The sequence below is a fragment of the Lepus europaeus genome, chromosome 17, assembly GCF_033115175.1.
Source record: "Lepus europaeus isolate LE1 chromosome 17, mLepTim1.pri, whole genome shotgun sequence".
NCBI lineage: Eukaryota > Metazoa > Chordata > Mammalia > Lagomorpha > Leporidae > Lepus > Lepus europaeus.
Genome location: NC_084843.1, coordinates 10923625 through 10948388, shown reverse-complemented (window position 1 = coordinate 10948388; position 24764 = coordinate 10923625). Strand labels below are relative to the sequence as shown.

Below are 24764 nucleotides of genomic sequence, written 5' to 3'. Positions count from 1 at the left end.
AAAAAATCTTTAGTTGTTCAAGTTTCACATACATTCAAAAAATTTTTAACTCCGGGGCATAATTAATTTCTTAAGTGTTTGTTCTCCTATAAAATATAAAATAATCTTTTCCAAAAACATCTCCCAAAGACATTGAACAAAAGAAATTACGGGTAGATTTCATAAGAGACACATGTAATTGGAGACTACAATGGTTAAATCTAAGGAGCCATAAAAAACCTGGCCCAGTGATGAAAAACTCCAGACTCTGAATTTTTATGTTGAATACATTTGGCTATATTTCTAAGTGGGGGAAGAAGCAAAGTAATACCCAAGTCATTATGGTCACCAATTTATAAAACCATCATTATTTTAAAGCTCAATTTTAGGACTTGAAATGTTTCATGAGTAGTAACTTGTGGGTGCCACGTGCATCTCGCAACTTCACGGGAAAGAACTTTCTCATTTTGGTGCCCAGGCCAACATTTCCAATACATTACCAAAACATTTGCACCCCCTAGCTGTCACAATTCAGATACATAGTGTTTTAGCTATTTTACATTCCTGTTTTATAGAAATTTGAGGCAGACTTTACCCACACAGCCTGACAAGTATCTGGGAAGCAAAATTCACCCTTCCCAGTGACTTTTACAAACTCTGCACACACACAACTCAAACCTCTGCTCAGGCCTGTCATCCCATGCATACTACCCACAGGGAAAAAACTTAAAAATGAAAGTCACAACTCTGTGTACTATTTAAACTGAATATCCAATTATAAATTGGTACATCGAACTGTCTAAATAAGATGTTTTAGCAATCTTGTTAAAAAATTCTTGGGCAAAATATATCTAATTTTTAAAAACACCCCAAGATTTTTAAAAAACACTTGTAACTATACAACTTATAGGAACCTTGAAATTGGTTTACAAGGTTTTAATTAAGGTATTTACATACCAAATAATGTAAAGCAAAAAAATAAGAAAAAAATTAATTTTCAATGACATTTTAGAATGTACTAATGCATCAAAGATTTTTATGAAATTAAAATTAAGGCTTTTTCTGTGTAGCAATTTGTGTAACTTTAATTTTACATAGTAGCCAACCTTGGAAACGTCAGTCTAAAAACATTCTTATCAACCCACTGCATCCAATGCAGTGGAGTATGTTAAGTGTTACTCCAAATAATTACATTGCTGCTACTTCTATGTTGAAGCATGCTTTTTAAACACTGTAGTTATTCAATATTTACAACGTATTATCATTTAAACTTCATGTAAAAGCACAAGTATGACTGTCTGACTGTAATACAAACACCATACTTGGAATTTCCCCCCAAAATGAAATGTAGTATACTACAGTTTTATGAACCGACACTTTTGAAGTTTTAAAAATATGTCTTAATGTGGACCACCAATATTTCCTCAAGTAACTCAAGACAATGCTGTTCCTTATTTAGGTTGCAAATTTTCAGTCTGGCTTCAGTTTCTTTAGGCATAGAGAAAGTAAGTATTTCCTCCAAAGCGACTCCAAAATCATGCATTTCTTCCGAATATCACACTTTTCTCTGCTGACTTCAAATGTGGTCCACCTCAGGGGAGGGGAGGGGAGTATCAGGTTTCAAGATGAACTTATATGTGATTCCCAGGTTTTCACGATCCTCCCTTTTTTGCTCTTTTAAAAACACAGTGAGTTAAAATACTGAACAGCAAGATAAAAATGGAATAGTATCTAAGAATCAAAATGTATTACTCATTTCTCCTATCATATCAAAATTTGTAGTCAGAATTGTCTTTATTGACTTTATTTTAGTTTTTGTACACAAAGAAAAATCATGTTCATATCCATCATGAACAAAAACTTAAAAAGGCAGAACTAGAAGACATGTGTCCTTCACCAAAGCAAAGCTGTGCTAAAGGTTCCAAACATTTCAATTTTTAAAATAAATATTTTCATTTTCCGATGTCTACTTTCATGTCTTCAGAGTGTCACAGGAAATCGAAGCCTATCATGAATTACAATTTTGCTTAGAGTCCCAGCTCACTGTGTTTGGTAACTTGCCATACCATATCCAGCTTGGTTAGGAGGAGGTATTACAGGGGGAGGAGCTTGTCCTTGGGGAGGCTGAGCACCGAATCCACCCATCCAGGCAGCAGAAGGTGATTGACTTGGAAGAAAAAACAAGAGAACATTACCTATACATTAATACAAAAAAATCAAACAAAGCCTAACCACACAACTGACAATAAAAAATTCAGCACATCTACAATATTAAGAAACTATGTATGTGTAAGATAACCACAACCTAGCACAATAACATCTCTAAAGAGTACCCAAAAGTGACTTTTCTTAAGATTTATTTTATTGGAAAGTCAGAGTTACAGAAAGAAAGAGAGAAAGAGAAAGAGAAAGAGAAAGAGAAAGAGAAAGAGAAAGAGAGAGAGAGAGAGAGAGAGAGAGAGAGAAAGAGAGAGATCTTCCATCAGCTGGTTCACTCCACAGATGGCTGTCAATGACCAGGATTGGGCCAGGCAGAAGCCAGGAGCTTCAGCTGGGTCTCCCACAAGCGTGCAGGGGCCCAAGTACTTGGGCCATTGTCACCACTTTACCAGGCCATTGGTAGGGAGCTGGATTGGAAGTGGAGCAGCCAGGACATGAACGAGCACCCATATGGAATGCCACTGTCACAGACAGTAGCTTTACTCGCTAACCACAATGCTGGCCTCGAAAAGTTATCCATCACATCCTGCATACGTGGTCTATCAACTTCTAAGAAGTTTTACACAGGCCGGCGCCGTGGCTCAACAGGCTAATCCTCCGCCTTGCGGCGCCGGCACACCGGGTTCTAGTCCCGGTCGGGGCACCGATCCTGTCCCGGTTGCCCCTCTTCCAGGCCAGTTCTCTGCTGTGGCCAGGGAGTGCAGTGGAGGATGGCCCAAGTGTTTGGGCTCTGCACCCCATGGGAGACCAGGAGAAGCACCTGGCTCTTGCCATCAGAACAGCGCGGTGCGCCGGCCGCAGCGCGCTACCGCGGCGGCCATTAGAGGGTGAACCAACGGCAAAAGGAAGACCTTTCTCTCTGTCTCTCTCTCTCTCACTGTCCACTCTACCTGTCAAAAAAAAAAAAAAAAAAAAAGAAGTTTTACACATAAAATCTCATGTTGGAAACAATCTCAAAAGAAACATCTAGAGACCAGCGCTGTGGCACAGTGTGTTGATGCCCTAGCCTGAGGCGCCGGCATGAGACTCGGCTGCTCCACTTCCAATCCAGCTCTCTGCTGTGGCCTGGGAAAGCAGTGGAGGATGGCCCAAGTGCTTGGCCCCCTGCACCCCATGTGGGAGACCCGGAAGAAGTTCTTCGTTCCTGGCTTTGGATCTGCCCACCTCCGGCTGTTGCAGCCAATTGGGGAGTGGACCATTGGATGGAGGACCTCTCTCTCTCTCTCTGCCTCTCCTCTCTCTGTGTAACTCTTTCAAGTGAATAAATAAATCTTAAAAAAAAAAGAAGCAGCATCCAGTAAAATAAGTCTGGGATGGCATGGGGAAAAAAATTACAAGGGACCAACCCACTCTATCAATAAAGAAAAAAAGCTACTTTGTGTCACATAAATTTCTATACATATCTAGACAAAGATCTTTTACATGCAAAGAATAAACAAATATATAATATATTAGATATGTAAATCAAATTCTACCAACTGCTTACAGAGACAGTTAGATACAACAAGTACTCCAACCTCCCTTTTCACCAGGGTAATGGGAATTTTTTAGTATCATAAATCACATTTCATTAATTTGTTTCTATAATGCTTATAATGTCAAATAACATAATTTAAATAGATTCTTCTTAGGAAAACAAACTTCCTATTTCTATTTTAGGAACTTATTTGCTTCTACACTAGGAAAGACTCAAAACAACTTACTCAAGGCCGGTGCTGTGGCATAGCAAGTAGAGCCGCCACCTGCAGTGCCGGCATCCCATATAGCCGCTGGTTCAAGTCTTGGCTGCTTCACTTCCTATCCAGCTCTCTGCTATGGCCTGGGAAAGCAGTAAAGATGGCCCAAGTCCTTGGGCCCCTGCACCCACACGGGAAACCTGGAAGAAGCTCCTGGCTTCAGATCGACACAGCTCCAGTCACTGCAGCTAATTGGGGAGTGAACCAGCAGATGGAAGACCTCTTTCTCTCTCTCTGCCTTTCTTTCTCTCTAACTCTGACTTTCAAATAAATAAATAAATCTTTAAGAAAAGAAAAAGAAAAAAAAAAAAACTTACTCTACTCCGAACCCTTGTTGATTCCATGGTTGCCCATATACTCCATACGGCGGTACTTGCCACCCATTTGCCATATACTGTCCATACTGTTGTGGGTTTCCATACACTTGGCTCCACTGGCCCCACTGACTATAGTCGACCTAGGAAAAAGCAAATTATTGTTTTAGGAAGCAAGTAATAAACACCGTACTTGAAGAAAGAGTGGGAGACAAGGAAGAGTAAAACTAAGTAAGCACCCTTATGTGAGTGAATAGGACTCTGTTATTTATCATTGTCTAAGTTTATTGGGGTGGTGACACCTGTGAAAAGAAAGTATTAAGATTCAGTTAATACCACAAAATAATCAATTTTGAAATAGCATTAATACAATCAACTGAAAGTAGCTATTTGTTTTACATTATTTACTGCTTAGTTTCTGAAGCTTTTATGTAGATATGTAAGATGGAAACCTTAAAAAGTGCTACGAAAAATTGAATTACCTGTTGGAAGTTTTTAGTCATATCAGGAGATTCTTTACCCCAATAGCATTTAACCACATGTCCTTCAATCGTAGTACCATTCACTGAAACAATGGCATGCGCCGCACTTTCATGGGTGGAAAATCTAAGAGAAGGAAACAGTGAGGTTTTGTCATCATACGCTTTCCTTTTATTTTAACGGCTGTGCTGTGGTGCAGCAGGGTAAGGTGCTGCCTGGGATGCCAACATCCCATGTCAGTGCTGGTTTGGGTGCTGGCTGCTCTGCTTCTGATACAGCTTCCCACTAACACACCTGGAGGCAGTGGATGACGGCCAGATCTTTTGGACCCTGCCACCCACATGGGAGACCTAGAGGGAGCTCCAGGCTCCTGGCTTCAGCACAGGCTGTTACAGCCATTTGGGAATAGATGGAAGATCTTTTCATTTCCCTGCCACTCCTCTTCTCTGTCACTCTGCCTTTCATATAAGATAAATCTTTTAAAAAACAACAACAAACTCTGATATCCTGGAGACCAAATAATGTAACAAAGGAATGACTATAAGAATGATAATGATATTACATATAATATATTACCTGACAAACGAATAACCCTTCTCCGGAAAAACTCTTATTTCCATAATTTGTCCAAATGGAGAAAACGTCTGTCTCATAAGCTGATCTAGAAAACAAGATGCAAATAAATAAAAACATTTAAGGTTCATTCAGATCATGAAACTCCTAATAGTGATGAAGCGCCACAGAAGAGGTGACCAGAAAACCAAACACCATACCTGTTAACCCAGAAGCAATTCCTCCACAGTACACAGTACAATTTTTTGGACTTGACTGATTTACTACATCTTCAAATCTCAACTGCTTAGTGTTATCTATATACAGAAAGAAAATGAAAATGCTGACCATTATAGAGTTATTATAAAACTACCTTTTGTTAATTACCACACACTACCGATTTGCCTCAATGGGAAGAAATGATCTTGATGATCATTATTTGATATAGATATAGCCAGCTGATCTGTAACTCAGAAAATCACTTACACCAAAGTGCAATTATTTTAGATCACGAAATACAAGATGAAATAAGTCTTGCTATGCTAATATTTATAAATAAAGACTATATTAGTATGTGATTTTGTGAAGGATCCATAATTCTAACATATAGAACTTACTTTCTTGTGTACTTTTAGGTGCAGGTGGTTTACGTGTGGCCCAGTTCGTTCTGATTTGACGACCACCCAACCACTGACCTCCCATATGCACAATAGCATTTTCTGCATCCTAAAGCGAAAAAAAAAGAAAACATAGTAAGACAAAGTAAAATGTTAGCACTGCTGGATCCAAAAAATCTCATCTGTGAATGAATTCACTAAACTTAAACAAAACTTAATTATTTTCAATAAGAAAAATGATTTAAATTTGAGTGATTCATTATACTTACTTTTATTAATAGATTTTAAAATACGAACATTTAAATTCAGGTAAAGGAAATTTTATTATATTTCAAGTAACACAGGGAAATATAACAATCCCACTAATTAGTCAAAAATATTTTTTATTTCTTATATGCAAACATTTGAATGAAAAGTTAAAACAGAAAAAAATCCCATCACATAAAGTAATTTTCAAAAATCTAGAGTGTATGGCTCATTTGTAATTTTTACTAGAAAAAAAAAGTTAAACTTGCTAATATTATCATCTAAATCACCTACGCCAAAACTCCATGCTATACTCTATTAATACGTAATGTATTATGACTAATTAATAAATTATGGCCATGACAAGATTAAAAACTCATTTTAAGACAGAATTCTAAATTATGATTTAGAATGCTATAAAATGGCTTTCAATAAAAAACTAATTTAATTTTCAAATTAATGTGAATTTGCAAATAATCTAAGATAGAATACAACTCTGGCCCTTTATCTTACCATCCCAATAAATACAGGTAATTTAAGACACCTATTTTAAAATGTAATTTAAGTTGTTGAAACTGTTCTAAAATCAAGGTCCACTTTATTCTTTAATGTCATAGTTATCGCAGATGCTTACATGTTGGTACTGCGATCTTAAGGATTACCGGGGAAAAAAATCAAGATGAGTTGTTTAAAGTTGCATTCACATAATTTGCTGTAGTTATTAACACCCTGTTTATAAAGTATATATAGTAATTTAAAGGAAGAGTTAAAACTGGGATTTGCATGGTTACACTGAATGTAATCACCTCGCCTCTAAATTCTCAATTAGCTCATTTATCGAGTCTGGGGCTTTACTTTCTTTCTTTTTTTTTTTTGACAGGCAGAGTGGACAGTGAGAGAGAGAGACAGATAGAAAGGTCTTCCTTTGCCGTTGGTTCACCCTCCAATGGCCGCCGCAGCCAGTGCACTGCGGCCGACGCACCGCGCTGATCCAATGGCAGGAGCCAGGTGCTTCTCCTGGTCTCCCATGGGGTGCAGGGCCCAAGCACTTGGGCCATCCTCCATCTGCACTCCCTGGCCACAGCAGAGAACTGGCCTGGAAGAGGGGCAACCGGGACAGAATCCAGTGCCCCGACCGGGACGAGAACCCAGTGTGCCGGCGCCGCAAGGTGGAGGATTAGCCTGTTGAGCCACGGCGCCAGCCAAGGGGCTTTACTTTCACCACTGCACAAATGCATCTTTCATAGCCTTCCTCACAATGTAATCACCCTTTTCCAGCTATTTCCCCAAGTTTATGAAAGGAAAATGAATTATATTCTATTATGAAAACATACCCAAAAATACATAATTGTGTTGTATTTAACATCCAAGCATATTTAAGTTTAATACACTATTAACTAATGAATACTCTTAGCAGTAAAATATTTAAATTAAGATCAAAGAACATACCAGTTTATTATAAAAAGATACAAAACCATAGCCTTTGGATTTTCCCGTTGCCATGTCTTTAACTACCCGGGCATCCCTGTGAAAAGAAGCACAGCTAAATGAGGGGAGTAAGAGTCACCCCCAAAATAAAAACTAAAAGGAACCACACACACTGTATTGTGAGCATTTTTTAAAATAAAATTCCAGTTAGCCCTAATTAACTACAGCCATTCCTGAACTCTCCCTAATGCTTCTTTACCTGTTAGAAAAAAGCAGTAGGACAAAAACATGTAATAAACATGCAACCTAATCAAATAGCCTGTGCTTTCTAAACTAAATGCTCAAATTTGAAGATTAATAGGAACAATAATTTCCTTTGCTAATATTATATTTGCTAGTGTCCTCTAAGGTTTACTGATTCTATAAATTACTGTAACAATGCTAACTACTTTACCATGCAATCTCTATAAATAGTTAAATGTCTTCTGCCTAGTGATACAAAATATATGAAATATTAAAAAATTGAAAAAGAGGAAAAAATAGGAATTAAAAAGGCATACATGGCCTGTTAACAGATTTCTTTATTTTTCTTGGTCAATTCTCTATCATCATTTTGGAGTTTGGGCAGCTGTAAATTTTGAAAAATTGACATTTTCAGAAATTTAAGAAAGGAGAATAAAAAACTAACAACAATGCTAAGCACACCAGTACGAAAACAACAAATTTACACAGAAATTTTAGTGAGTAAGTTAAAATGATTGGAAATATAGAACTCCACTGAATATAGAATGTTAAAATGTAAATACTAAAATATGTATATATAAATAATGTATAATAAGAATAAATAGAAATGAGAAAAAAATCTACAACTGAGTTCCAGTGTGCACAGTTCCTTGCAGTTAGCCTTCAAGATCCTGTCCATTCTTATGAGCAATTCTGCAAAATAACCAGAATGCTATTACTTTTAATTGTGACTTGGACTTTAGAAAAACTGCAGGTCTCAGGTATAAATAAAGATTGAAAAACAGCAACCTGTATTATTTTATACTGATTTTTAAAACAGTACTACTTACCATATTTAGATTAAAAAGCAAAGCAAATATCAAAATAGAAAATTAAAGAATTAAGTCTTTCTTTCAAATAAGTTAATTCTATAGAACAACAAATTGTATTAAGAAAAAAATTGTTGTTCTTAAATGAAACATTCCTGTAAAGTGGTACTAAAACATTTAATTCAAATCTACAGGAAATATACAGGATAAAATTGATTTTACTCAGAAAGATAAACTGTGATAAACATTTTATAGAACTTAAAGCCACTTTTAATTTTCCAAAATATTTGATCAAATAATAAACAGTAAAATTTAAACACACATTTTATTAAATATCAAGCCAAACCACATTTACCCTCTAACTAGAGAAATCAAGTATCACTAACAGCATCGAATCTCATTACTCCCACATTTACAACTCAGACATTGAAACAGTTTAATATTGTAACAGTACTACTTTTCATTTATACTTAAAATAGCAAAACAACTTATCATTGTAATTAAACAAGCATTTCCAACATAACCGCAATATACCCAAGGACTTGCCTATTTTACTTCATAAACTGCCCATAAAAGTTTATTTAATACACAGTACATATCACATTTACATTTGATTAACCCATTATCTTTAATCACCTAATTTTCAAAACATTTGACAAAAAAGTTGGACTTTATGGTAAGTTTTACCACCTAAACATCTGTTTCAAAGATAACAAACATAACCACTTAAATTTTAACATATTATACACAGGATTAGATGAAAACACGAGCTCAAAAACACTGAGATGACATTAACATTTTCAACAACATCTACTATTCAAAAAAACAAACCAAAAAGAAAAAAACAAAAACAAACAAAAAAAAATCACACTAACTAGAGAAAGAAAATCTTAATTCTAATACAAGTCAATCATATACAATTTCGCCTATCACTATGGAGTGTAGTACTGATCACGATACTTACGATATTTTACCAAAGGGGGCAAATGCTGATTTGATATCTTCTGTTGTAATTTCTGGACTCAAATCTCCAACAAACACGTGGAAATGATCTGAAAATAAAGCATTTGGTAATGAAATACTTAAGAAGTCCAACACTAAACTCTTCCAAGGCAACACAAATGGGGGAAAAAGCCCTATTTAAGTTGGTAATGCCGCCAGGAAAATTTCAGAACTCCTCCACAGTAAAATGCAGCAGAAGTACTTACTGGAGGTATCTTTTTTCTGGCTACTTGGTGTTGTTGCCCAGTTTACTTTGACCTCCTAAAAACAAAGATTATATTTAATACAATTATTAGGCATGTCATTATGAAGTGTAACACTTACCACTTATTAAATCATTTATCAAGCACCAAGTTGAATAAAGCAAAACCATCATTCAGCTGATGAATATCCATTTAAAAACTTGCTAAGAAAGAATACAAACCAATTTGACATGCAAATACTGTCCTCATAAGACATCATCATTCTATGATCTTACCTTTCCCAAAATTTTTCTCCCATTCATAGCAGCTAATGCAGCAGCTGCATCTCTGTGTTCATAAAATTCCACAAAGCAATATGGGTCATTGCTTGTATGCTGCAAAACAGAAAATCCAACAGAAGAGTTGACCCTTCTGCTATCGGGTTGCTGAGAAGAAAATCCAGGAAAAAACATTACTGACAGCTAGGAATGTACAAGGTGAGATTGCATAAGCTTACGAAAGCCTAACACTTTAAAAATATGATTTACAGCTAACCCTGACTTTGCACCTCAGAACACTGCTGTACTTGGAACAGAGCTACAGAATCATCATCATCAGTATTACATGAAAATACGGCATTCTGGTGAAGCATGCTAAATACAAAATAAATGCAAAAGTTGTATTACACCAAACAAATCTCCAAACTCAGATTTTATGAGGACCACTCCTTGCCGTTGCACTTCTCTTCCACTATAATTTTTAAAAAAAGAAATTCTAATTATGCACCACCATCCTTAGAATAAAAACTACAGAAACGAACCAACTATACAATATACTCCTGATCAAAACTAGGACTGACAGTACAAGTAAGGGTACTCTATACAGCTACAAAGACTGGATTGTGTGTGTATATATATACACACACACACACACACACACAAAATACACTTAGTATATGTGTGTGTGTATATATATGCTTTTCTAGATAAGGAAAATATGAAGATAGAAACAAAAATTTAAGATTCACAACTAGCAACTGAAACGAATTCTCTATCTTCTTCTTATAGGCTCATGTACCAGAAATTCTCTATACTTTGAATCTGGTGTTTCAAAGACCACAAAACACACTCGTGATCAAGAAAAAAGTTTCTGAAAATGTGTCTCAATAAAATATTCCAAGAGGAAGCTATAATTTTATATCACAAGTACACTGATAAAATGTTATTAAATATATTCTACAAACACTACACTTGATAACCGGCAAATACATTTGTATTTGTAAAGATGCTTGGAAATAGTGCTATGTAATTATAGCAATATTATCCCCTAGCTACCAAAATGGAAATGAATTTTTATAAAACTGCCATCTATAGTGGATAACTGCACAACTATTCAAAAATATTTCTTACAAAAAGGTAAAAACTCATCACTATTCAATGCAAAATGCCCTAAAAGAATATTTAAAATGTGGAATTCTAGTTGGACTTACAAGAGAAAAAAATACCAGATAAAATAAAGATCTTTTCAACAACCACTGATTTTCATTCCAGCAAAGTTTTAGAAGAAAAATCCAAAATAAGACGTATGAACAATAGTGGTGAAGCAACCAGAAGGCATTTCCTTGAGGGGAAAAAAGGAGTGATCATTAATACTGACAAGCAAACTACAGGCTGTCATACAAAACTCTACTGTCCCAAAATGTGAATGCTACTCTTCAGAGACAGAGAAAGGACACGGGGGACAGACGCCAAACAAAAATATACACTTAAACTTCTCTTAAAATGTTAACATTCACCATAGTCATTAAAGAAAGGATTTAAAAGCCAGTAAGCTAAAACTGTGTTGATCAATTTTCCTTTTACTCCTATTTCTTCTGCCTTTATGGTTTCTAAGGGACTATTATTATACCAATAGGCCCAATGGTAGGCCCTACAATGGCACAGGCTTTAAGAAACTAATCTACTTATGCATGCTGATTTCAAATGTATCTGACTAGTAGTAGGCCAGATCCCATTCAATGGAGTGGCTGTGTTTGTGTGTATGTGTGAGTGTGTATGTCCCCACAGTGAATGTCTGAAACTGAACCCTGTATACACTGTTTTACCTAGACATACGATACATGAATTTTCTACCTTTTTTTTGCAGCCATACCTTCTGCAATTTAAGATACAACAATAAAACTAGTATAAATCTATTTTCTCTTCTTCGGAATTTCATGGATGGAAGATTTGTTCTTATGATAGATCTTAGCAACCTTGGCATATAATTTTTTTCTTTATTAAGACAAGAATTTTCATCTTTTCACTTAAAAGAAACACTTTATACCTTCCCTTTGGCATATACGAATTACCAGCATCACTACCAAATGCTTTGGAACCATTAGATTGTAAAATGAGGGTTACCTGAACACTTGTGGTACAGCTGATCTGATCTGAAGAGTCAGAGAGATTCTAAATGACTAATGGGAGGGTAGCACATATGGCCTACACACTCTGGACAAAGGGATGATTCATGTCCCGGATGGGACAAGGCCAGACAGAGTACAGCAGCTTGCAATTGGAAACTTATGACTTGTTTATTTCTGGAATTTAACATTCAGTGTTTTCAGACTAAAGCTGACCACAGGTAATAACTGAAAGTGAGGAAAGAGAAATCAAGAATAAGGGAGAAAGAGGGGACTATTGTACACATATATTTAAATATCAACACCCCATATATTTACATATTCACATCTCACTGCATCTCATCTAAGACCATTGATCTTCAAGTCACATACTGTCAGAGATGTTAAAATGTCAGCTTGCCTTAGAATCAATAATGCACATTTATCACATAGGGATGGCTATAATCCATGATAAAAAAAATCTAAAGAAAAAAAATCACTAAGAGATTTTTCATATACTGAAATTTATGAAAGGTAAATAAATGCCTAGATGCCAGATACTCTATTAGAGTTCATGCCTTTTAGAAGCTAGCTTCCCATTTACACCATCACTAAGTGACAATCTAAATATCAGTCATGTCTTTAGTGTTGCTACTAATTTGTTAGATGGCATGAATGTCCAAACAGAAAAACAGGATTTTATAACTTTTTATAACTATTTCTAGACTACGGAAAGTTATAAAAAATCATTTCAACCCCTCAAATGGCTACATATACACAAGGGTTTTATCAAATAAACGCTGGGGGGCACTGCATTGTGGCATAGCGGGTCAAGGTGCTGCCTGTGATGAACATGCAATATGGGTGCCGGTTTGAGTCCCAGCTGCTCCACTTCCAATCCAGCTCCCTGCTAATGTGCCTGAAAAAGCAGCGGGAGATGGCTCAAGTGCTTGGGCCTCTGCACCCACAAGGGAGACTCAGAGTTCCTGGCTTCTGGCTTTGAGCTGGCGCAGCCCCAGCTGTAGCAGCCATTTGGGGAAATTAACCAGCAGACAGATCTCTTCTCTCACTCTGTCTTTCCCTCTCTCTGTAACTCTGACTTTCAAATAAGTAAACCTTCAAAATCAAAGAAAATAAATCTTTATCAAATGTTTCTCAAAATTTTTCCAGGGACTCTTTCTACTTGTCATCTCATTCTTACACCCCATCCTTCTGGCTTCCAACTCATCCATGCCACCAGAACTGCAGTCACACTCGCCAATGGCCTCTCTGCCACCCCCATGGATCTCTTCTCTGTCCTTGACTTCCAAGAGGAATTCAAAATGGTTGACCACTATCCTCCCCCTTTATTTATTTTTAATTAATTTATTTGTTTGAAAGAGTTACAAAGAGGCAGAGGCAGAGAGAGACAGAGACACAGAGACAGAGACAGAGAGAGGTCTTCCATCTGCTGGTTTACTCCCCAAATGGCCGCAATGGCCAGGACAAAGTCAGGAGCCAGTAGCTTCATCTGGGTCTCCCGTGTGGGTACAGGGGCCCAAGTCCTTGGGCCATTCTCCACTGCATTTTCCAGGAGTATTAACAGGGAGCTGCATCAGAAATGGAGCAGCCAGGGTTGAACTGGTGCCCATATGGGATGTCAGTGCTGCATGCTACGACTTTACCTGCTACACCCTAGCACCAGCCCCTATCCTCCCCCTGTACACTTTCCCTTCTCCTTATTCTATCATCCTGTTTCCTCCCCAAAGTATTTTAGAAGGTAGTATTTTCTCCTAACACAAACCCTTAAGTGTAACTTCAAATGCCAAGCAGCTCCAGGACTCAGACCTCAGTCCCTCCATTCCTCTCTACCACCTCTCTCTCTAGATGATCTCATCCAGTGCCATGGCTTCAAACATCACTGCAGCTTCAGCACTGGTCTCTCCAAAGTTCCAACTAGTTTACCCAACTGCCTTCATGTAATGTTCACTTAGGTATCTAATTTAAACTTAACACTTCCAAAACAGAACTCCTGATTCCCACCACTCCCCCTGTCTGTCCTGTGTCCCCCTCAGTCATCCTCATTTTAGTAGACAGATAGCATAACCACCCAAACAACTGTACTACTAATAATCTTAAGATCTTTCCTGATTTACTCCTTTCCCTTACATCCCACAGCCAATCCAGTCTTATGCATTCTACCTCCAAATGCCAACCCAAAATTATCTATTTCTTCAGAAACCACTGTAAAGAACAAGCCCTCATCATCTCTCACCTAGACTAGTAAACTCAGCTGCTTTCTCTCCTGCTCTTCCCCATCTCAGGACAAAACACACAGCTACTGGCCCATTCCAAACACTCTTGGCATTTCTTAGGACTAATCTCATTTTAAACTCCAACTATGCTATGATTTCTATTTTCCCTTTCTCTCCACACACCCCTGCCCTCTCTATCAGTCTAGATCAACATCCTTCTAACTGGAATCTCTTCTTCCTCAAATTCCTGTCTAGCCAGTTTCAATTACTAATGTTCAGGTGGCAGCCTAGGCACTGACTCTTCCAAGAAGTCTCCCCTACCTAAGGCCACCCTCTCTGTGTTCCCACAGTACTTTAAGCTATCTGCATCCATAGCATTTATTATACTATATCCTAAGTGCCTGCTAACTCTTTAGTTTCCCTACTAGATTGTAAAATTCTACAGGGCTAGGAACTGTCTTATTCACCACTATATCCCTAGCACTTACCACAGTACCTGGTATGCAGTAATAATCAAAACAAACAACAAAAAACCCCACATTGATGAATAAACAAAATGACAAAGAGGGAAAGAACAGAAACACAACTCTAGGAGCACTGCTATGGAGTCTTACCAAGTATAAAAAGTTTTCTTTGAAAAAAGGACAACATGATTAACAATTTAAATGCCTTTGTACATAAAGCAGCTCAGTCATTAGTATTTGCTAACGGTGCACCAGACACACGGTACTGTACTCGCACATAACAAGCCAGCATTCTTTTACATACACCAGTTCCTACACTTCAAATGTATGCTACCGAATCATCACATTCTGATTTGAATTATATGAAATACTACACAATTTTTCACCACTGCAAGGTAAGCTTTTCACACAGAGAATCATCTGATGACAACTACATCAAGAAGAAAGACCATGAGAGTAACAGCTCTCCTATAAACTGCCAGTGATGCCTAGTTTGTCAGCCAATCAAAGTCAACAAAGCAAATCTCTCCACCAAAGTAACTGGACTTAAGATCAACTTTAAAAATGACACTAACCAACTCATCCATCTCAAATGTTAAACACCATGCTGACTGACGGCACATGTGCCTGGGAAGACCTTACCTCTGTGATCATTTTACAGCTTTTACAGGGTCCAATTTGACTGAACAACTGAAGTATAAGGACTTCTGTCACATCTCTGGAGAGATTACCTACGTATCTGTATACAAAGAAGAAAAAAAGTTTATCAGCAATATTCCTTTAGCTCTAATACGTTACTGTTTAAGTAATCATCTTTTCATTCATTTTAACTTCCTGTGTCTTCAATAGAATTTCTCCAATGAAGACTGATCCTATCAAAGTAAAACTAACCCTTGTTTAGAAAAGCAACCATTGTTACTGGGCCACTAAGATGCCACTCTGAAGATACTGTAAGAAGAAATTCATAGGGCTTTGCAGGCTCTAAAAGTGAATTATTCTGTATTCTATATAATACTCTCTCAACTCAATCACTTCATTAAATCTTTAAACCAGTTTCAGGTAATAATCACAATTTCTCATTCAAAATAATTTATAACATACACATAAATATGGCACATGATTCATTTATAACACTCAATCATAAAGGGACATTAGAAATGAAGTGAATTCATCCTAGATTCCCAAACAAAGCACTTAGAATTATTCAAATTATAGCAAAAAGCACAGAGGGCAAAGGGTTGTTTTTGTTTGCTAAATAAATTATTGGCAATTACACGTCTTGCTTTGTTTTAGGACAGCAGGGTAAAACATTAAAATTTCCTCATCTCAGATGCATCAGAATCAATCAGATACATCTTTATGTACGTCAGAAATAAAACACGGGGCTGGCACTGTGGCCTAGCAGGTAAAGCAGCCACCTGCACTGCTGGTATCCCACATGGGTGCCGATGGAGTCCCAGCTGCTCCACTTCCAATCCAGCTCTCTGCTATGGCCAGGGAAAGCAGCAGAAGATGGCCCAAGTCCTTGGGCCCCTGCACCCACATGGGAGACCCAGGGGAGGCTCCTGGCTCCTGGCTTTGGATCGGCTCAGCTCCGGCCGTTGCAGCCATTTGGAGAATGAACCAGCGATGGAAGACTTCTCTCTCTGTCTGTGTCTCTGACTCTCTGTAACTCTACCTTTCAAATAAATAAATATATCTTAAAAAACAAACAAACAAACAAACAAACAAACTAACTAAGGATCTGATTCCAATACCCTTAATTAAAAAAATATATACATAAAGACTTCTTGGGGCCAGCACTGTGGCGTAGTGCATAAAGCTACTGCCTGCAGTGCCAGCATCCCGTATGGCCTCAGTTCTAGTCCCAGCTGCTCCACTTCCAATCCAGCTCTCTGCCATGGCCTGGGAAAGCAGAAGATGATGGCCCAAGCCCTTGGACCCCTGCACCCGCGTGGGAGACCCAGAAGAAACTCCTGGCTTCAGATCAGCGCTGCTCCAGCCGTTGCGGCCAACTGGGGAGTGAACAAGCGGATGGAAGACATCTCTCTCTCTCTCTCTCTCTCTCTCTCTCTCTGCCTCTCCTCTCTGTGTAACTCTTTCAAATAAACAAATCTTAAAAAAAAAAATTTTTTTTCAGAAATTCAGAGAAAAATTAACAAATCCAGATATACCCTGACTATGGATATTTAAAGATGGTTTTTTCCCTAATTACAAATTGGACATACATACTTCATATCGAAATATTTTAAATACAGGTAAGTTAAAAGAAAGAGTGAGCACCACTTCACCACCCAGAGATGATCACTCAATTTCTCTTGCACCATGGATTTTATCTTTAAGATTTATTTATTTATTTGAAAGCTCAGATTTACACAGAGGGAGAGACAGAGAGAAGTCTTCCATCTGCTGGTTCACTCTCCAAATGGCTGCAATGGCCAGGGCTGGGCCTGGCCAAAGCCAGGAACTTCATCCGGATCTCTCACGTGGGTGCAGGGGTCCAAGCAGTTGGGCCATCTTTCATTGCTTTCTTGGGAGCTGGACTGGACTTGAACCAGCACCCCTATGGGATGCCAGCAATGCAGGCAGAGGCTCAACCTGCTACGCCACCATGCTGGACCTCTCATGGATTTATCTTATCTCAATAAACTGCCAAACTTTTAATTCAACATATAACTCCTCAAATTTGCTGTCACCAACAACCCCATAAACCAAACAATATTTGTAAAATTTAGCATAGCATCTTCTGGAAATTAAAAGGACGTAATTTTAATTTTTCTAACTATAAAAATATATACAGTATCTGAAAACTGAGAACCAAGACCAAAATAAGCCTTACAACGTGACTGCCATATTAAACACATAATTGCTTTAAGATAGAACACTCTAAAAGGGAAAAACAGACTGAAAAAGCTAAGGTTAAGTTAAAAAAATACAATTAAGAATAAGTAGTAATTTTCCAAGTAAGAATTTCATTGTAATGGGTACTAAATTTTAGTGTACTTGCTCTATAACACTGAAACACACATCCAAACGTCACTTAACTAGAAGACTAACCCAGAGGCAAACCATGGTCCATGATGCTGACTTTTCCTTAAAACTGAAGTACAGTTAGCCCACTGGTAGCCAACACAGTGACAACATTTTCCCAGCAGCTGTTAAAGGTTACAGGATTACAGGCCGGCGCCGTGGCTCAACAGGCTAATCCTCCGCCTTGCGGTGCCGGCACACCAGGTTCTAGTCCTGGTAGGGGCACCAGATTCTGTCCAGGTTGCCCCCCTTCCAGGCCAGCTCTCTGCTATGGCCCGGGAGTGCAGAGGAGGATGGCCCAAGTCCTTGGGCCCTGCACCTCATGGGAGACCAGGAGAAGCACCTGGCTCCTGCCATCGGATCAGCGCGGTGCGCTGGCCGCAGCGCACCAACCACAGCGGCCATTGGAGGGTGAACCAATGGCAAAGGAAGACCTTTCTGTCTCTCTCTCTCTCTCTCACTGTCCACTCTGCCTGTCAAAAAAAAAAAAAAAAAAAAAAAAAAAGGTTACAGGATTACGAAGCAGCCACAAACCATGGCTAGCTCCTTTTAACCTTCAGGGGTTTGTGAACCTGCATCCACGGAATAATTTCTTTTTGTACAAGTACTTTACATTTAAGGAAAACGAGCAAATGATGTTGATCCTCAGAAACTTTGCTCATGCTCATCTAACCTAAAGGACTCATCTCTAAGAGAATAGAAGAGTAAATCTGATTTTCACATATTGCAGCCATCTAGTAACAAAATTAAATCATCATTTTAATAACAAATTTTAAGTGATTTAAATACTTTAAAATGTGCCCTACTGTTTAAACATGCATTTGCTCAGGAAAAACTTCATGGGCATTAATTACCTTCCACACTTAATAGTCACGATAAAATCTGCTGCTGTTCAATAGGATTTTTGTTTCAAGTCAATCTATTGCTAATCAGTTATAGATTTTGAAGAACTTCTAGAGGTACATTTAGATATATTACCGATTCATATTTCTAGTGCTGATGTCAAAAAGCAAGATGTTAGAATCTAACTTTAGAATATCATAAAATAATTACAGAAAAATCCAATGATACATTTTCATTTTTTTTTTCAAATGTCTCTACAGAGTTAAATAACAAAAAACAGCAAACTAAGGTTGAAAAACTAATGGAGACTGTATTCTATAAAATGAGGAACATCTTAAATAAAAAGAACATTTTTGTCCAAATTTCAAATTGCCCTTTTTAAAAAATATTTTATTTATTTGAAAGGCAGAGTTACAGAGCAAGAATTCCATCCACTGGTTCACTCTTCAAATGGCCACAAGCTGGGCCAGGTGGAAGTCAGGAGCCAGGAGCCTCTGGGTTTCCCATGTGGATGGTAGGGGCCCAGGGACTTAAACCACCCCCCACTGCTTCCTCAAGCACATTAGCAGGGAGCTGGATTGGAAGTGGAGCAGCCAGCACCCACATGGGATGCTGCAGGCAACACCTTAACCTGCTGCACCACAGCCACCAGCCCCAAACTGGCCTTCCTTTTACAGAGTTCTATAATTCATGCCTCACAACAATTCAGAGACGTATTTTATAGTTTTTAAAACACTGTGCTATGCTGGTTAAATGCTATTACGTTATCATAAAATAATCTGCCCCAAAATAAATACAAAAGTATTTGAAACAAAATATTCAATACCTTACCTAGTACATCATCTCAGGCCGGCACTGTGGCGCAGTGGGTTAAGCCTCTGCCTGCAGCGCCAGCATCCCATATGGATGCCAGTTCGAGTCCCAGCTGCTCCACTTCCGATCCAGCTCCTTGCTAATGTGCCTGGGAGGGCAACAGAGGATGGTCCAAGAGCTTGGGTCCCCACACCCACATGGGAGACCCAGAAGAAGCTCCTGGATCCTAGTATCAGCCTGGCCCAGCCCCGGCCATTGTGGCTATTTGAGGAGTGAACCAGTGGATGGAAAACCTTCCCTCTCTCTCTCTCTCTAAAACTCTGCCTTTCAAATAAATAAAATAAATCTTTAAATAAAATAAAGTTCCAAACTTTTAAATGTATAATTTTTACCTGATGAACCTAACAGAAAGTAATAGCTCAACTTCTTGTACTGAGAGGTCAGTTCAAAAGAAAAAACACTTGGGTAATTCCAAAATGATTTTTAACTCAAGGAAGAATTAAGAAAAAAAAGGAATACTTTAAAATCTATTTTGTTTGGGCCAGCACTGTGGTGTAGCAGATGAAGTCGTCGGCTGCAGTGCTGGCATCCCATATGGGCGCCAGTTCGAGACCCGGCTGCTCCACTTCTGATCCAGCTCTCAGCTACAGCCTAGGAAAGCAGTGGAGGATGGTCCAAGGCCTCGTGCCCCTGCACCCACGTGGGAGACCCAGAAGAAACTCCTGGCTCCGGAATGGCGCAGCTCTGGCTGTTGTGGCCAATTAGGGAGCAAACCAGCGGATGGAAGACCTCTCTCTCTGCCTCTCCTTCTATCTGTGTAACTCTGACTTTCAAAATAAATAAATAAATCTTTTTAAAAAATCTATTTTGTCTTCTAAGAACAGGAACTGAAGTATTAAAAACTGAAAATGATAACTTTATCCCTAACACCAGTATTACAATACAGTTGGACACCAGAAACTTGGCAGTTGCAAAGAAGGCAGAAGTTCACATTGCCAAACTACTTCCTAAGTCCACCTGGGCAGAATTCTATGTTAAGAACACATGGTGGGGCTGGCACTGTGGTGTAGCAAGTAAAGCTGCCGCCTGTAGTGCTGGCTTCCCATATGGGCACCGGTTCAAGTCCAGGCTACTCCACTTCTGATCCAGCTCTCTGCTATGGCCTGGAAAGCAGAAGATGGCCCAAGTCCTTGAGCCCCTGCACCCACATGGGAGACCTGGAGGAAGCTCCTGGCTCCTGGCTTCAGATCAGCTCAGCTCTGGCCATTGCAGTCATCCGATGAGCTAAATCCCTATGAAAGTAACATGTCTGTTTCTGTTCTTGACAAGTCTCTATACAAGAGGAGGTTTTGCAGCAACATCCTTCAACAGACCTCTAAATTGTTCAACGGGTCAGTATCTGCTTTTAGGAAGGAGGCAGGGTGGAGGAGACTTCTGAGGCCGGTTACATACACGAGGGACAGGTCACACACACACACATTCTGAACAACAGATAATATGACTATTGAATGGGGTGCGATTATAGCCACAATATAACCAAATCCCATGGTATAGCTAGTCAGTTTTGTGACTCTGTAGTATTTTCTTGCTATTTAGATGTTCAGATGATACTGTAAATCATTAGTTTAGTTCCTCCTTTTGACTGAGTTACCAGAGACAAAGAATGGCCTTAAAGGATGGCATTGCATAACATGATTATCATCCCAGATCCATGATCCCTACTGATTTTAATACACTGGATGACTGAGAAAACTTCCACAACAGAACATTATAATTTAGTGTCTCACCGTAAACATAGAATGCTATACATACACATATGTGTATACATATGCAGATATATATATGTGCACACATACACATAAAATAAACCATAAATCAAATCAGGGCGCTACAAAGCTATACACAAGCCTGAAACGTGTCCTATGAGGCAGGTGTCAGGCGGGCCACTCCCAGCACCAGTATTACACAGCATGATCTTGTTTGTTTTTTTAGATCACAAGTTATCCAGTACATTAAGATCCCAAAATAAATGTCAAATGAGAATGAAGAACACCAGAAAACTGACCTTTAAAGAAACTATATGACAAACAACTTTAGGCTCAACATCAAAGCAATTCTATGCCACTTTAAATAACACCCAATAAATTAGTAATACTGTAGGTAATGAATATTTAAAAACCTACCTAGGCTATAAACACCATATTGTTTTCTGAAGATAGAACCATATGTCTTAGCTTGTGTGTGTCTGCAGGAAAAAAAACCTCACTAGTAACACACAGGCATTTTAAAGAAACAGTTTAAGATACTAGACACTTGAAAATCAAATTCATAGATCATAATGCAAAATATAGGATCTCCATAAACAAATCTCTACTAGATATCAACCTCTAAAATCACTAGCTTTTATGTTACTTTTACCTAAAAGAACCCCAGGAGAAAAAATATGTAAAATGTACACTTTTAAAAACTATTATGTGCACTAGTTAATCCTCCACCTGCGGCACCGGCATCCCATATGGGCACTGGTTCTAGTCCCAGCTGCTCTACTTCCAGTCCAGCTCTGTGCTGTGGCCTGGGAAAGGAGAAGGCCCAGGTCCTTGGGCCCCTGCACCCACGTGGGAGACCAGGAAAAAGCGCCTGGCTCCTGGCTTCAGATCGGCTCAGCTCTGGCCACTGCGGCCACCTGGGGAGTGACTTTCTCTCTGTCCCTCTCACTGTCTGTAACTCTCTCAAATAAAATAAATAAAATCTTTTTAAAAAACTATTATGGGTTATGTTTATTAAGCTCTGACAGAAGTCCCAATTGTGAAACGTTTGTTTTTAATCTCAAGATTTTACATTTGAAAGTTTTTTAAAAATATAAAACTAAACATACTACATATGACCTTAACGCCTGCATAATTTTAAACCAATCAGGACTTAAGCATTAATGTAATGGAAGAAGTCTAAGAATTGTAAAACACTGAGCATCTCTTATGTTCCACGCAGGGAAGATGTGGTAGGCTGAGACCTAGCAAGGCACAGCAGTACTTGTCTGAAGAACGCCCCTCCCCTGGAGAGGAGTGGAAGGAGGAGGAGGAAACACTCACTGACCGCCCAGACCACAGCGCTCACGATGCTCATTTACTCACAGGCATACAAGTCACACTCTAGACAACTGTAAACTGTGCACACGTGCTTCCCAGAAAGGACACAACTGGAGAAGGCAACGGCAGGAGGCAACAAAGAAGCTGCTGGACAAGGCAGACGGAAGGATACACAGGTGAATAAAAAATGCTCCCAAAGCCTATTATTTAGCACAACGAAGCCAGGAATTCCTCTTGGAAGAAATGGATACCATTAATAATAAGACAGGTGGCTTGAAAAGTCCCCAATTACTCAATAGCTATTATGATGCAACGATGACATTTCACGTGTTTTAGATACAATGTAGCTTGTCTTGGTTAAGGACCAGCGAGCTGGGGACTAAACCTAGCTTTCCAGCGCTTCCATCAACGTATACGCTGAGCGAAATACCGAGTCTTCTACAGAAGTTGAAGGACAAATCTGAAGTTTGTCCCAGAAATGGAAGACAACACAGAAGTCCTCCTTCAGGCGGCCTCAGTTCCCCACACAGGACGGCAAGTGCTTCAGAGAGGCTTGAGAGGAACGGGAGCAGAGTTCAAGGCCGCAGAAAAGCCACGCCGCCCCATCACTCCCGAGCAGGGGCTGTCCACCTCCCGGCTGCCCACCCGACTGCGCCCACCCCCCAGGTCACCCCCGACAGCCGGCACAGCCCAGTGAACGTGCCCACTCCGTGCCACAGAGGCGAGGCACAGTCCGGCTGGCTGCACGCGGAGTCGGAGCCTCCACACTGCTCAGGAACCACCCGAGCTTAAAAAGAAAAAGTGCGGGGAGAGACGGGGCGCGAACGCTGAGTCATCACTCTTCAACGGGGAACTCGGATGCACCGCTCGGGAGATGGAACTCATTCATTGGACCGGGCCTCGGGCGCAACCCGACAGCAACGCGGCCCGCGACGGCCCGCACGGCACTGGCCGCAACTCTGCAGGTGCCCACGCACACGCTCACCGGCGAGAGGCAACCCCAGGACAGCGACCGGCTGTCAGCTCAGCCGAGCGGGCGCTCCAAGTTAACTTCGCCACCCAAGAAGGGAGACGCTGGCGCGTCCCCCGGGCGCTTCAAAAGTAGCGGGCGCCGGGCGCTGACAGCGTGGGCGGGGGCACGTGGGGCGGCCGGGGGCCCCGGCTGCCCGCGCCCAGCGCCGAGGACCCGGAGGGCGTGAGCGCTCGCTGCGCGGGCCCACCCCCGCTAGGCCCGGCCCGGCCGGCGCCCCCGAAGCCGAGGGGGCGCAGGAGCGCGCCGGGGCCTGACAGCCTCGGCCGGGCAGCGACCCGGCCTGCCCAGCGGGTGCAGAGCGCGCGGGGCGGCACGGTGGAGACGGGCCCCGGACCCCAGGAAGTGCCCGGCTTTGGGGGAAGGGAGCGCTTCCTTCCCAAGGAACCGGGCACAGACGAGAGGAATGCACTTCGCGCCCGCGCCACCCCGGCCCGAGGGCCGCCCGGTCAGCCCACCCGGGCCCCGGGCCCCCTGCTCCCTCCCGCGGCGTCCCGCCGCGCCCAGGCCTCTCGGCGCTCCGCACCCCCAGTCTCGGGTACTCACAGAGTCCGGGGCTGCCCGTCGTCTTCCATCATGGTGGGTGCGACGGAGCGATCCCGGGACAAGGGGGAGGGCAGGGCTGGGGAGGGGAGGGGGTGGGGAGGAAGGGGAGGGGGGCTCCGGGCACCGGCTGGGGACAGAGGAAAAGGCACCGAACCCGGCTCCTGGGCTCTCTCCCCCCAGCCCGCTCCGGACACTGCGCTCCAACCAGGAGGAGCAGGAGGAGGAGGAGGATGAACAAAATGGCCGCCGCCACCAGCCAGGCAGGAAACGAGGCAGAGCGCAGGCGCCGCCCGCCAGGTCACCGCTCCGGCCAGCTGCGGCGGCCTGCGACGGGGATAACCGAGGGGAGGGAGAGAGAGGGGCCGCTGATGAAACCCGGGGCCCGGCCACCACACGGGTCACGTCACCGCCGAAGCCCAGCCAGCGCGAGAGGGGATCGGGCAAATAGAAAAACGCCGGGAAGCAGAAAGCTCTGAGGATTGTGGTCCTGGAAGTGAGAGAGGGAAGCCCTGCTCCAGAGGACTTCT

At 40.8% G+C, this 24764-nt stretch overlaps 1 protein-coding gene across 5 annotated transcripts; it reads right to left on the bottom strand.

Annotated features, from left to right (window-relative positions):
* Positions 1–900: 900 nt before the first annotated feature.
* Positions 901–24745, bottom strand: TIAL1 (TIA1 cytotoxic granule associated RNA binding protein like 1). 5 transcript variants are annotated; one of them, XM_062214841.1, is made up of 12 exons: positions 24238–24745; positions 15532–15628; positions 10105–10254; positions 9833–9887; positions 9589–9676; positions 7594–7669; positions 5899–6007; positions 5503–5598; positions 5306–5390; positions 4732–4855; positions 4253–4392; positions 901–2146 (listed from the first exon to the last, which is right to left on the bottom strand). In XM_062214841.1, the coding sequence occupies exons 1-12, from the start codon at positions 24267–24269 to the stop codon at positions 2020–2022; spliced, it is 1179 nt and encodes a 392-aa protein (XP_062070825.1). In that variant the 5' UTR covers positions 24270–24745; the 3' UTR covers positions 901–2019. The 5 variants fall into 5 exon arrangements, with proteins under 5 accessions (XP_062070825.1, XP_062070826.1, XP_062070827.1 ...); XM_062214842.1 differs by having other exon boundaries at positions 10105–10203; positions 24238–24743; XM_062214843.1 differs by lacking the exon at positions 24238–24745 and adding an exon at positions 21759–21820.
* Positions 24746–24764: the final 19 nt, after the last annotated feature.

Excerpts from the sequence above, each read along its gene's own strand:
- TIAL1 (XM_062214841.1), bottom strand. The coding sequence starts at position 24,269 with ATGATGGAAGACGACGGGCAGCCCCGGACTCT. Across the intron at positions 9,677-9,832 it reads CCAGAAAAAAGATACCTCCA|ATCATTTCCACGTGTTTGTT; the intron begins GTAAGTACTTCT and ends CTTTATTTTCAG. Across the intron at positions 4,856-5,305 it reads AAGGGTTATTCGTTTGTCAG|ATTTTCCACCCATGAAAGTG; the intron begins GTAATATATTAT and ends TCCTTCTCTTAG.